Source organism: Miscanthus floridulus, chromosome 10 (genome assembly GCF_019320115.1).
Source record: "Miscanthus floridulus cultivar M001 chromosome 10, ASM1932011v1, whole genome shotgun sequence".
Lineage (NCBI taxonomy): Eukaryota > Viridiplantae > Streptophyta > Magnoliopsida > Poales > Poaceae > Miscanthus > Miscanthus floridulus.
In genome coordinates this window covers 115,370,162-115,385,067 of record NC_089589.1, presented here as the reverse complement: position 1 = coordinate 115,385,067, position 14,906 = coordinate 115,370,162, and the positions used below count along the sequence as shown (strand labels likewise).

General features: G+C 41.4%; 1 protein-coding gene across 1 annotated transcript; it reads left to right on the top strand.

Annotated features, from left to right (window-relative positions):
* Positions 1-12,251: 12,251 nt before the first annotated feature.
* LOC136489354 (zein-alpha PMS1-like) lies at positions 12,252-12,914 on the top strand. The gene has a single exon (XM_066486018.1). It carries the CDS (start codon positions 12,252-12,254, stop codon positions 12,912-12,914), a length of 663 nt encoding a protein of 220 aa, XP_066342115.1.
* Positions 12,915-14,906: the final 1,992 nt, after the last annotated feature.

Sequence of the window (14,906 nt, the reverse complement as noted above, 5' to 3'; positions counted from 1 at the left end):
TATCAGAGATACTGAGCTTCTCCTTTGCAACACAAGTTCCAGTCTTCGAATAACACTCCGCCAAAGAGTAGAAGCTCTACAGCGTTTTTTTTATAACATATGGTTATCAGTTTATCACCATCAGCAGCATACAGATACTAGTGAGCACCATTAGACATTCAGACTCATGTACACAGAAAAATAATTCAAAAAGAACACACATTTCTCATGCTGACCCTGCTTCAGAAAAACAGAATGCAGACATGTTCTGCACATACATCTGAAATCCTGAATAACAGTTGCATTACGAGGAAGTGAGGAACATTTAATCTGATTTCATAGTATACTAAATTATGGTGTTCCGTACATACATTCAACATCCATAGCACAATGGAAAACAAAACATAGGGAACTGGGCAAAAATTCAGAGAAGGATTGGCGCTAAAATTTCCATGATTAAGGGTTGCCCTAGGTCTCTTGGGGATTTACCACATTGCATTACAATGCCCAAGGAACTAGCCACCTTGAGGATTCACTTTTGAGCAAGCGCACATGAATAGGAGAAGATGAGAATGTGCATAGAGACGGTTAGAGCAACATTATATGGTTCCACAAGAAGGCAACTCTTTACTGCCCCACCGCAGCACCAGTGGCGCACATCCACACCTACTGTCGTGCAGCCGTTGTAGCCTGTGGCTGTAGTTGGGCTGTGCAAAAATGGGATATCTCAACGTTTGAACATTGAAATCTAAATCTCGCCATTTCAGTTACCTGAGAACGTATATTTATGCAATTTTTGTTTAGACATATAGTTTTAAAAAAAAAAGAATTAAGAAAAGTTTAGAATAAACATTCCAAATTTTAGTCTAGTCTTTTGGGCCTGGATGTTAAGATTGGAGGCCGAAAACCACCACGTTGCCAGGCCTACATGGGCCTCATCAATGCACAAGTTGCCCCCACTAATCCATGACCAATGACTAATGTTAAATCGAAGGTGCTATTTAGATCCCATGGTCTTGATTTTTTTTAAGACGATGATGTCCCATGGTCCAGAGTTTACTCAATAAGATTTAGACCATTTTAGCTCTCGAGGCTCTAAAAGGTGGGCTAAAGTGCTATCTAAAGTTTAGCCCACCTCATTAAAAAAAAACTATTAGTTCATTAGACTATACAAGTAATTAAGCTAAAGTAGACTAAAATTTAGCTCTTAATTTTAATGAACTAAATTTAAATTATAGGATCTAAACATGGCCTAAGTCACTAGTGGCATTAGAATGCTCGCCACTTTTAATCGACTATATATTAACATAGGTGGACGTCGGCGTCGGCCTCTACTAATCGATTAATAAGGTGGACCTTTCAATATGCCTGCCTGAAAATGACTATGAACAGGAACGGGTATTCTATGGGTCAATCTCTAGAAATCGATAAACAAAAGTGGTCATTCTAAGAGATTGTGTATAGAAATAGTTCTATCAAAGAATTCATAACTTTTTAATATGACCTTAGGCGAAGAAAAACTTTATATTAAAATTATAGAGCTCAATGCGATCTTCATTTTTTAGCTGATAAAGTTTTTATTAAAACTGTTTAGAGTCCAAAAAGTTCATTTTAAGCTCTCAAGTTTTAAAATTTATAAAATGTACAATTTGCAAACAATCTTGGATGTTGACATGGTGTACATAAAAGTTGTAGTTCTCAATACTGCAGTTAACAAGTTTTTTATTTGAACTCATTTAGACTACTAAATATTCATTTTATGTTCTAAGATTTTGAAATTTTAAATCTAAAAATTTCAAATTGCATAGGAAATTGCATTATATTTAAAGTCATTTAGATTGTCGAATATTCATTCTCTGCTCTATGATTTTGAAATTAAAATTTAATAGTTTCAGACTAAATCAAACATTGACATTATATGTACGAATTTATGTTTGTCAATGCAATCTACAACTTTGCAGTTGATAAGTTTTTTATTTAAAAAGATTTAGAGTGCCAAATTTGAGACTCCAAATTTTGAATTTGTTAAACTATTTGAGATGGAGACACTACGCCAGATTTGCACATCACTACCGGCCTCATCACTGCAGGATTTGTGAGAACCGGCAGTGATGTACCTTCACTGCCAGGTTATGAGCTTGAAAATGAAAAAATGATTGGTGCTGAGCTAAAACCGGCAGTGAAGGACCACATCACTGTCGGTTTTTTGCTTGAACCGACAGTGTTTTGGCGGGCACTCATCACTGTCGGTTTAAGCCAAGAGCCAACAATGATTGGGCACTATCACTGTCGGTTCTAGCCAAGAACCGACGGTGATAAGCCTACAACACAAAAAGGCTGCAGCCGTCCTTTCCTTCCTCCTCTCTTCCATCCCGAGAACAGAGGTGCGCGTTTGGACCCTTCCCTCCATTGTTGCGGCTGCTCTTCACCATGAAGCTAGTACTTGGATTTTGAAGAATGGCTTGATCTTTTGCTTTAAGGTTAGTAACAAACATCCACTCATTTGATTTTGTTGCTTAATTAGCTTCGTTTTCATGGCTACATTGCTTGATTCTCATTCTAGTTCTTTCTACATTCTAGAGAGCACTTTTTCAATTGGACATTTGTGCAAGGCTCAAATTATGGTGAATCCATCATCCAAAATGTTGGTGTCTATGAACACATTTAAATTCCTAGCTAATTAATTATTCCATGGTGGTCAAGATCATCATTGTTAGTATATGATGCTATAATTAGTTCTTAGAAGTAGAGTAGAATAGTTGTTCTTCAATATTGTGCAATATTGTTTTTTACTATGATTTTTAATTTACAAGGCCAGGGCTACCAATTTCAATTTTTCAATAATTAGTGTACAATAATGTTTTCTAAAAATGTACTTTCGAGCTACAATTGTTGTTCATGAAGCTCGATTTCTTATTAATTCTTTGTAATTACTGTCTCAGTATTTTTTTGTGCAGAGATGGATCGAGAGTGGATGCATCTGTCCCGAACGGACAAGCGGTACATGCATGGCGTCAGTCAGTTTATCACCGATGCCAAAGCCCATGCTAGGAATGGGAACCCTATCTTCTGCCGATGCAAAGATTGCAAGAATCATAGGAACTTTAATCAAATTGAGTCTATACGATCGCACTTGATTACCAGGAGGTGCATACCAAACTATACGATATGGACTATGCATAGCGAGGTTAGTGTGAATGTTCTGTAAGGAAACGATGATGATGTGGACATGCCTGACGTAGCCATCCACGATGTTGACGAGGAACCTGGTGTCAACACGGAACCTATGCCCACAGTTAATAATGTGTTTAGGAACACGCTAGCTGACGACATCGAGGATAACGATGGCAGTTCTCAACTGCTACGTAACGTAGAGACCAGATATCTTAGTGAAAGATAGCTGAGAAAGCTAGAGAAAACGAGACAAGATGACAAAACACCATTGTATAGGAATTGTCCAATGAGCAAACTGGAAGCCGACATCATGCTCTTAGAGTTCAAATCGACAAACGGATTGAGCGATAAAGGCTTCGATCAGTTGTTAGGTATAATAAGGAAAATGCTCCTAGAAAAAAATGAGTTGCCAGAAAAAACATACTTGGCCAAGCAAATGATCTACCCCATCGGCCTCGAGGTTGAAAAAATCCACGCGTGTTTCAATGATTGCATATTGTACCGTGGAGGAAAAATACAAAGACTTGGACAAGTGCCCCAAGTGTGAAGCTCCATGGTACAAGGAAGGGCCATCAGACGAGGGTACCAAGACCAGAGGAGGTCCCGTAAAGGTCGTTTGATATTTCCCTATAGCTCCTAGGTGCATAGGTTGTTTGCATGTGCAAAGTCAGCCAAGCTGTTGCGCTGGCATGGCGAAGAGCGTAAGAAAAATACAATGATGAGGCACCCCGCCGATAGGCATGACTGGAGGACTATCAATACTATGTTCTATAAGGACATTGGTGGAGAGGTAAGGCACCTTTGGTTTGCTTTGAGCACAGATGGGATGAATCCTTTTACCTAGTTAGAAGCAATCATAGCACCTGGCTAGTGACACTCTATATATACAACCTTCCACCATGGGTCTGTATGAAGCGGTCGTACATCCAGATGCCACTACTGATCCAAGGGCCAAGACACCCTGGGAATGACATCGATGTGTTTCTGGAACTAGTGATCGATGAACTAGTGGAGATGTTTGAAAAGGGTGTGCCGGATGTTTGGGACGAGTACAAAAAGGAACATGTCACGATCAAGGGAGTACTTATCGCTACAATCACCGACCTGCTAGGTCGAGGTTCGTTGTCCGGAGAGAAGACAAAAGGCTATAATGGATGTGTCGAGTGCTTGGACGACACCGATGTGGTAAATCTACCAAATAACTCAAAGATAGTTTATATGGGACACCGTAGGTTCCTACCTAAGGATCACCCTTACCGTAGGAACAGAAACAATTTCAACGGTACTATTGAGAAACGCTTAGCTCCAAAATATCGAGACGGGCCTGTGATACTTCGAGAACTCAACAAACTGGAGGTTGTCCTTGGGAAGGGAGATAATGCAGTAGCGTGCCTGATGGGAGCGTTTGGAAGAAAAAAATTTATTTTCTAGAAACTACCTTACTGGCCATTTCTGAGTGTACGCCACTGTCTTCATCCCATGAACATCACTAGCTAACACTCTTAACACCTTGATGGACACCGAGGGGGACATCGAAGGATTCACTAGCCATACGCCTGGACATGCAACACTTGGGAATCAGGAAGGAGCTGCATCCCGTGGAGCTACAGAATGGCCAGTTCGAACTTCTAGTTGCGTCATGGACATTGAAGAAGGAAGAAAAGCGTGCGCTTATTTCTTTCTTGAATGAACTCAAAGTCCCGACGGACTATTGTACGAACCCGAAGAGGCGTCATGGACATTCGATCTATATTTAATTATGTTGCCACATTTTACTTGGAAGATTTTTTTGTGCATATATTTTATGTTCATATTTTTTTTGCATTTTATCGATTAGGTGGTCTGAACAACGGACCTCCTCCACCACAAGAACCAGGTTTCCACCCTGGGGATGAGCCATTCGCTCCTAATGTGGCCATTCTATGGTTCCCTGTTCTGGCTATTGTATGAAATATTTTCCAACATCTTTTGTTTTTTGATGCTAACAAATAAGTGTAATTAGTTTAATATCATTGTTGCATGCATATATGTCGCAGACTATATCCCCAATAGATTGGATGCGAATAGCACTTAATTGGTTCTTTATCATGGACATCGTCGAGAACACGACATCTAATGCAAGTGGTCGACTATGGACGTGTGAACTCAGTTTTTTCATCCATGTGAGAGGTTCAAATCATCGGAACCATATCCACGGGACAGGAATACAGAGCCCGGACGTGATAAGCGCCCAATTAAGTGTTGTGCGCATCTGTTTAGAGGCACTTCGACGTATTTGCTATGATGTGACTGATTTCTCGCACTTCAAGGCACTTACTTTGAATGCTGGTGATATCCCCATCCCGCAAGCCAGCGAATGGTTTGCGAGCTACAACCATGCGGATGTGGTAAAATAGTCACTTATACCTGAGTCATGGTTATTTGTTGTTTATTATTATAATAATATTCTCTATTTTTTTTCTTTTTCTCCACATGCAGATTGCGCTACAGGACCTTACCTATGCTGCATGTGGCTTATGGGCCGTTCTAGACCAAGCTACGGAGCAACTCGGGTATGATTGAGACTTCTACAATGGAAACCTCAGGCCAGCTCACTATAGAAGGACGCCAGTACTGCATAAGGATTACTAACAGGGGCAGTGGTCATTCAGTAGATTACATCTATGGCAGACCATTCTTTCGGATATTGTGAGGCACGAGAGAGTGCACTCATACGGGCATTGGACTTCATCGATACAAGCGGATACATAATCCGTGACATCAATTACCATATATGGCTATAGAGGCATGTTAGTGTGCGTGGCCCGATCGATCCCGACAGTGATTCCGATAGTAATTAATATTTATTTAGCTAGGTTTTCAAGGTCATAGTTTAATTGGGTTCTAATTTTAATATGTACGGCTTTGTGTGTTTAATTATTGTCATGCATGTAATTCGTGTAACATTTGTTGGACAACTAGAAATATATATTCTGGTGTCGTATTGGTCTCAAAATTATTCTCAGGCTTGCATGTGCCACGTGTGAAGGAAACACCAAGTTTGGGATTTTTCGGAGATGGTTTGCTACATTCTGAGGTTTAATTGAATTTCCGCGCGACGACACCTATTAATTATAGGTTGAACTGAGTCTACCCACGAAAAGATCCAGAATGATGCCAAACTTTTACATAGGCTCTAATGTGCCCTAGGGATAAGAATTTTGTGGAGGTGGATGAAAAAATCTATTGGGTCCAAGATGAAATTCACCCTCTTTTGTCTCATTTGGCATAGAGAAAAATATAATAAATAAAAAAATGATTAAAAAAACCTAAGATCCTGTGTGGGGTCTTAATTTGGGTGTACATTCTTGCCAAAAAATTTCAAGCCATTTCGACATAGGCAGAGTATACATGCTTCACAGAGGTACATTTGCCTTTTCATCGAACCATGACTATACACATAGGTTATCAAGGTTTCTATGGTTCATTGGCATTCTAATGTCGTATTAGTCTCAAAATTATTCTCAGGCTTACATGTGCCACGTGTGAAGGAAACACCAAGTTTGGGATTTTTTCGGAGATGGTTTGCTACTTTCTGAGGTTTAATTGAATTTCTGCAGCGACGACACCTATTAATTATAGGTTGAACTGAGTCTACCCACAAAAAGATTTGGAATGGTGCCAAACTCTTACACAAGCTCTAATGTGCCCTAGGGATAAGAATTTTGTGGAGATGGATGAAAAAATCTATTGGGTCCAAGATAAAATTCACCCTCTTTTGTCTGATTTGACACAAAGAAAAATATAATAAATAAAAAATGATCAGAAAAACCTAAGATCCTTTGTGGAGTCTTAATTTAGGGTGTACATGCTTGCCAAAAAAATTTCAAGTCATTTCGACATAGGCGGAGTATACATGCTTCACAGAGGTACATTTACCTTTTCATCGAACCATGACTATACACATAGGTTATCAAGGTTTCTGTGGTTCATACACATTCCTGTGTCATATTGGTCTCAACTTTTTTTAGGCTTGCACGTGCCACGTGCGAAGGAAACACCTAGTTTGGGATTTTTCGAAGATGGTTTGCTACTTTCTGAGGTTTAATTGAATTTCCGCGTGACGACACCGATTAATTATAGGTTAAACTAAGTCTATCCCACGAAAAGATCCAGAATGATGCCAAACTTTTACATAGGCTCTAATGTGCCCTAGGGATAAGAATTTTGTGGAGGTGGATGAACAAAATCTATAGGGACCAAGATGAAATTCACCCTCTTTTGTCTCATTCAGCACATAGAAAAATATAATAAATAAAAAATGATTAGAAAAACCTAAAATCCTTTGTGAGATCTTAATTTAGGTGTATAAGCTTGCCAAAAAAATTTCAAGCCATTTCGACATAGGACTATTTATTCAGTATATAAAAGAATTTTTTTAATATGTACAAACATTACTGTCGGTTTCAAAAAACCGACAGTGATGAGAAGAAACCGACAGTGATCCTGATTATTAGTGTCAGTTTATTTTGAAAACCGGCAGTGATATATAAAAAATGAAAAAAATTGTGCCAGCCCTCGGGTTTGAGCTCGGGTCTCGAGCTGCAGAGTTCAGAGACTTAACCGCTGCGCTAGTATAGGATGTGTGCCAAGTTTTATTTATTTTTTCTTTTTGTCCTTTAGACCGCTTAGTAAATTATAAAATTAAACCAAAAAAATTGAGCCGCCCGAGATTCGAACACGGGTATCAGGGGCTAAGTTGCGGGGTCTTAACTGTTGAGCCAGTAGGAGGTATTCGACAGAAGTAGAAAAGATAATTGCCGGTTTAAAGAATGGCCCGACAGTGATATTTATACATCATTGTTGGTTTAGACTTATAACCGGCAGTGATGAGGTCTGGTATAAAAGCCCGGCGTGGGTTGAAATTATCCAAATTTCAACCCCGCGCCAACCGTTCCCAGCTCCGCGCTCCTCTTCTTCGACGTTGACGCCCGTGCACCGCCCCACGCCGGAGCACCCGTCCACCGCTCCCCGCGCCACCGTTCCTAGCCCCACGCTCCTCTTCTTCGACGCCGACGCCCGTGCACCGCCCCATGCCGGAGCACCCGTCCACCGCCCCCCGCGTCGTCGTTCCTAGCCCCGCGCTCCTCTTCTTCGACGCCAACACCCGTGCACCGCCCCATGCCGGAGCACTCCCCACACCGTCCACCGCCCCACGCCAGAGCACCGCCGAGGACTTCAGGAGTGCGCGGACAGCTGCTTTCCCACTCCCATAGTGAGTGCGTGGCTCACTGCCAGCTAAGTGTTTGATGAAATGCCCCACGGTTGTTGTCTTCCCAATAGCAGCCGATTCCTATTCGATTGAGTTACATGATGTTACTCCTTGGTTTAGCTATCCTTGTATGTACATGCTGTTACATAAACCAGTTAGTTTTTCCCTGAAGAGATTATGCTACCTACTAATTTATTGAGGACCTAGTAATCATGGCCCTAAACTGTTTAAGAACCATTGGTGTTATTTGCATGTTGTCGCAACAAGTTATTCCTTCGAGTCACAGCTAAGTGACCTTTTGCGCTGTGTGTAGTCTAAGTATTTAAACATTGATCATCAACACCTCTTGACATAGTTAGATTGAATATGTGACAATGATATGAGCATATCTATCTCGAATAGTAGTTTCATAATGTTATGATATCTCTGTACTTTGTAATTATTGCAAGCAATGGAAACTAGCAGTCAAAGGTACATGTTAATGACTGTGGACTCTTATTTGTGATGGTAGGGAGTGTTCTGTTTGTATAAGAGTTAGATAAGAATTTCTGCTCTTGCTTAAGCAATGATGGATTCTTATCAAATGTGTATAGGTATAATCGCTATAGGTAGAGTGTCAATTGATTTTGATGGAATGTATAGCATGCTTAAAAAAGGCATCTATAGATGTTTGTTCCAGAAAAAAAGTTAAAAACAACTTTTAAAATTGGCTCGGCAAGCAGCAGCAAGTATGATTACTAAACCACATTGATCTCCGAATAATAAACAATCTAATTATTGAGATAATTTTTTATCATGTCAAGGATAAAGAACATTAAATAGATCTAGTTTGCCCATATAACTTGAATAATAACTCTTGTTCAGTGAGTTACCATTACCACTTACCATATGCCTAATTTACTTAAATGTATAGGCAACCATGGCATGGTATGTAGTGTATGTTGGTCACATGCCTGGGATTTATCGAACCTGGGAAGATTGCTATGGTCAAGTCAATCGCTACCCTGTTAATTTGCACAAAAAATACAACATAGAAGCTGATGCTTTGAGGGCCTACTATAGTCATCTAGCCTACCTTGCAAACCATGGGCAACCGGCCCACTATGGTCCAATGAATGCAAACCATGGCCATCCGCTGGCACTGGAGATCGAAGAGAAGCCACCCGCTGGAGATGTGAAGATTAGAAGAATTGCTTGGAAAGATGTCATGCTTTTATTTATGGCTATGATCATCGTTTTCCTTATTTGGAATTTGATGTAGGCTTAGTTTCGTAGAATAGTAGGTGGACTTTGTTGTATGTGGTCAATCAAACAATGAATTTGTTCTAGGTGAACATATGTTATTATTTGACTTTGTTGTATGTGGACTTATTATTAGACTTTGCATTAAACATATTATATATATGTGAACATATGCTATTAGTAGTCGTCCGCGGCCAAAACTAACCACGATCGTGTCATAGCCATGACTCATCGTCGCCTGTTACCACGTTGCCAAAGAACAGATCGGCAACAAGAAGCGGCTGATATCGCTGGCATGGGAGAGCCGCATGGTCCGACAAACGGTGACGATGTCAATCAGGTCAGTGAGAACGAGCAGCCATGGACCCCGTTCGGCTAGCTCGATCTGGGTCAAAATGACCAAGATTGCCAGGTAACTTTGGTATAATGTGACTATGTAGCCACATATGCTAATCAATTGAGAGGGTCATAGCTTACTTGGTGTCTCTAGCAGGAGCCTCCGTCGGCCAAGGAGCTAGGGGGTTTGGGTAGCAGAAAGGCTAATCCAAGTGAGGCGTGCCAAAGATTCCTATTGGTAGGAATGCACACTAGGCACATTAATGAGTTCGATGAATTCAGGGATCCACTCTCACCGCCTATAGTTTTGACCAAATACAAGACTATCCTCGGGTTACTTGTTAGGGACTTCATCCCGATTTAGTACAGGAAGTGGATTGGGAAAGATGATGACCGGTGGAGGGTTCCCGAAAGTGAGAAGGATTACATATGGGATGTCAAGATCCTAGAGTATTTCACTTTCCCTAGCCGAGTATGACAGGGAGTTAGTCAAGAAAAAAAGCAAAAGAAATCATAGGGACATGCTTCAAGAATTTCAAGGGGACATTGTACAAGAATTTTGTCCTCCAAAATAAAGAACTAGATTTCGATGGTGGACAATTTAGCAAGCAGAAGGACTTCTGGCAGGATTTCAAGGAATACAGGTTATCTAAGGAGTACTTAGAACTGAGCAGGAAGAATAAGGAGAATTCATAGAAAGCGACGAATCCTCATCAGCTCGGTTCTCGTGGCTACACCAAAAAGATGCCAGAATTTGAAGCAGAACTTCAAAATTTGGATCGCTTTGCTGAGGAAGGCGTTGAGGTTGAGACCGCCGATTGGGAGCCCAGATCGGTATTATATTGTATGGGGAGAAATGTATGGCACGCCGAGGACAGGAGCTTTAGCTCCTCAAATCAACCCATGAGCGAACTCATCCAGAGGATCTCCCAGGTAACTGAGGAGGTGAGGCAAGGGACTCGCACTTCTAATAGGGAGAAAGACGTGCTCACCCAAGCACTCGGAACCAAGGAGCATCCTAGGTCGCACTAGAGGAACCATTGTTGTTCCTTGGAAACTAGCATTCCCCCAAGAATCTAACACTTACCAGAGCCGCTCGAGGGGTAGAGCGGAATAGGAGGCAGAGTATTTGAGGAGACTAAAAGAGATGGAAGACAGAATGGAAGCACGGATTGAGGTGACCTGTTGAAGCGTGAGTCGAGCAAATTTTGCTGTCCAAGGGGTCAGCAGTACCACAAAACCCTACTCCTACTGCCTTTAGCCCATAGTTTAGGGGTCAGAGGAGCTGCGGATCGACCCCGCTTGACGAAGAAGAGACGAATGTGCCTCATCCGGTGGACGACATCACTGAACCCGTCAATGTCAGGTTGTACATCCGCTAGGAATGGACAAAGGACAAGGTGGCACTCGGCCAGGCCTGGCCTACGGGAGACGGGGACAATTAATGGCCTGCCCAATTCCACTAGGGTATGCTCGCGTCACCATTGACAGAATAATTGATAAGAAGTTTAACAAGATATCCCATTGAGTACCCTCGTAGCAGGAAGACAGGCCAAAACTTGATCAAAACAAGGGCTCTCAAGTGGCCTGGCGCAAGCGCTTCATTAAGCTTGACCATCAATTGTCCTCTGATGATGAGGACGACTGCGAGTCTTCGCCCACCCGCGATGATCACTCACCATCTCCTAGCAGAGATCACTTCCCTCCTCATCCGGAGCAATCATCCCCGAGAAGATAGAGGTCCTCCTTCTATTCCTCCTCATCCAACTCCATCTTCATCAGCCCCGAGAAAAGAGACTCCTCCTCCTCCTCCCCCTATTCCCCCATCTTCATCAGCGCCGGGAAAACATAATTCTCGTCGTCATCCTCCTTCCTCCTCCACCTCAGCCCAAAACAAGATCAAGGACATCCTCGCAGTCACAGAAAAGGTCCTTGGATTCGGTCGCTAATGCTCCCAAAGTGGATCAACAGAAAAGAAAAAGGCCGTTCAGTGGCAGCGTTACCACCTTGATGAAAGAAAAATTTACAGCACACATCTCGAAGGAAGATTGTGTTAGTTTCTTCAATCTCTGTGCCTTACTGCCTTCGTATTTGTTGAAGTCCGAATTCGAAAGGCAAACAGAGAATAAATATGCTACAACAAGAGACGAAAGAAATACACAATAAAGATTTAAGGAACATACAGAAGTACGTCGAAGACAACCTAGGATTAACCATGGAAGAGGCTGCGACCATCTATTATGATGTACAAGGGACGACAACACCGACAATGAAGTATGAAAGGGGCAATCTTTCTGCAAGTGCTGCTACCGCGACCTTTATCCCGCACTGCTCACAATCTCCAATAGCTGCCCCTCTTCCCCCATACCTCCCACCAGTGTGCGCAAACCCAATTCTACAACCCTACAGGCTCCAACAGGCAATCGCAGCAAATATCTTACAGTCATCACCCTTATTCATCCAACAACCATCGGCGCTACTGCAGCAGCTGTCCTTGGTGAAATTGTTGGTACAAAGCATCAGGGTACAACAACTGCAGCAACTGGTGCCACCTGCGATCAGTCAAGTAACTGTTGCAAACCTTGCTGCGTACTCCCAGCAACAGCAGTTTCTCCCATTCAACCAACTGGCTGCAGTGAACCCCGCTGCCTATTTGCAGCTGCAACAACTACTACAATTCAACCAACTGGCTGCAGTGAACCCCGCTGCCTATTTGCAGCTGCAACAACTACTACAATTCAGCCAGCTAGCTGCTGCGAGCCCTGCCGCCTTCTGGCCACAGCAACAGCTGCTACCGTTCTACCCACAGGCTGTGGCTAACGCCGCCACCCTCTTACAACTACAACAGTTACTGCCATTCATCCAACTTGCTCTGACGAACCCAGCAGCCTCCTCCTACCAACAGCCCATCCTTGGTGGTGCCCTCTTTTAGATTGCTTATGAGTTGTAATTCAATAATGAAGTTTTTAGGCTGATGTCTGAGGCTTCTCAGAAATAAGAAATTGTATTTCCAGATTCTAATGTGCTACTGGTCTCCAAGTGTGTGTTGATAATTATTTTTCCATAAATCATCCTTACAGTGTGATACTCGATTAATTGAGCATTACCACACACAATCATCAAGATGTTGGTATAATCTCCAAAAATGCGTACTGTTAAGTGGGACCAGCAAAGCCGAATGTGCATAGTGGGATCGATGGTAATCTTAGTTATAATCTTCACTTTGAATTTATAGATAAAAGTATCAAAAACACTATTTCTAACATGGAAATATAAAAAAATTTAAATTCATCTCCATTAGATATATTAGCCCGACTTGTATGACAACAGTTCATGTAGATAGAATGATGGGAATTGTGCACACACAAAGGCCAAATGCCTTGACTGATCTTTGGCCACTTAATGTGCAATTCTATTATTGTACATGTGAGAACAACATTCACGCAAGTAGATGAACCTTTTTTTTGGCAACAATAAGGTGCACTTATTGCTCTCCAGTGCGGCATATCGTTAAATGTGTGTTCAAAAACCTTTGATGCAAACTAACTTATCATTTTTATATTGACATAAATGTTTAGTTGGGGAAACCTACAGAGCATGAACCATCGTGTCCCTGCAACCACATGCCACACCCAAAAACAGCATCGAGATTTTGTTAGATCTAATTGAGCACCAAATACACTTGTTGTGTTGTTGTTGTTCCCTTAAGAGAATTACACCTTACGAAATAATGAAAACTGAATTAGAATGAATGTGATAAGGGTTCTGTACTTAATTCTTAAACTGCTAGATAAATGAAAATTACATGTGCCTGTAAACTACTGTGGAACTTTTGATACATATAACATGCAAAAGAACTTGTAATGGGTGTACATAGACGTCACCAACAAATATATTAGCAGACTAGATCAAATATATCCAACAGAAATATATACCAAGCACCATTCCAACTCGCTCTTTGTTGTATTATCCTTTGACCATTCTTCATTCACTTGGTTCTTTACTACATGGGGTTTGGGTTAAAGGAATCTTATTGCAAAAAAATGTGGGTGTTCATCACGGATGCTTTGTTCGTTGTTCCAAGAACTTGAAGATGCTATTTTTTTTACTATTTTATGGCATCCTCTACGTTTTAGCGCATATATCAGTTCCTAAAAATATCATTGATATCCTCTAGCACATAATGGAACATACCCTTGTGGTCTTGGATCCTATGAGGAATAGCTCAGAAAATGTGAACAAGATGTAGTCTCTTGAGTTTGAGCCAAAAACTTACAATAACAACACCTAATATAATTTGTGACACCTCCATGACTCAACTAGATGGCATGAAGTACAACCTCTAAGCCCTCCATATGCAATGCTTTCACTGCAACATCATCTACAACATTCTGGGTGATCCTTGTTGATCGGTCACCAGTTCACCAGTACTACATTTGAGGGGGGGAGACCCAAAATAAAAACTCTACCGATAGGGAAGCGCCACACTAGATGGACCATACATGAGTGCTTTTTATATGCCACAATTCATAACTAGGCGTAGCATTGTAGCAATACAATATATCATTCATGTACTTCACATTCCCTAGTGGATGTCGTTAAATTTATGGACTTGGGCATCATCGATCTTGCAAATTCTTCTCCATATCCTTGTTTCATCATATTATCCTCTCATTATGCCATATATTCTTACTTGGAGCTTACATTCTCAATGTCCACGTGGCTCCCTTGTCCGATGTGTTAGGAAACTTGCCCCTTGTTTATGGTCTTCTATTTCTAACTATCTGCTCCCACCTTCCCTTAGCTTTCATGACTTACCACTAAAAGTTACTATTTTCATGTGCCATTGTGTGTGATATCATCACATAATTCCAAAGAACTCTTAAAAACTTGTTCTATCCAAATTGAGAACATCTTTTTGTAC

Coding starts and splice junctions, on each gene's coding strand:
- LOC136489354 (XM_066486018.1), top strand. CDS start 12,252: ATGAAGTATGAAAGGGGCAATCTTTCTGCAAGTGCTGCTACCGCGACC.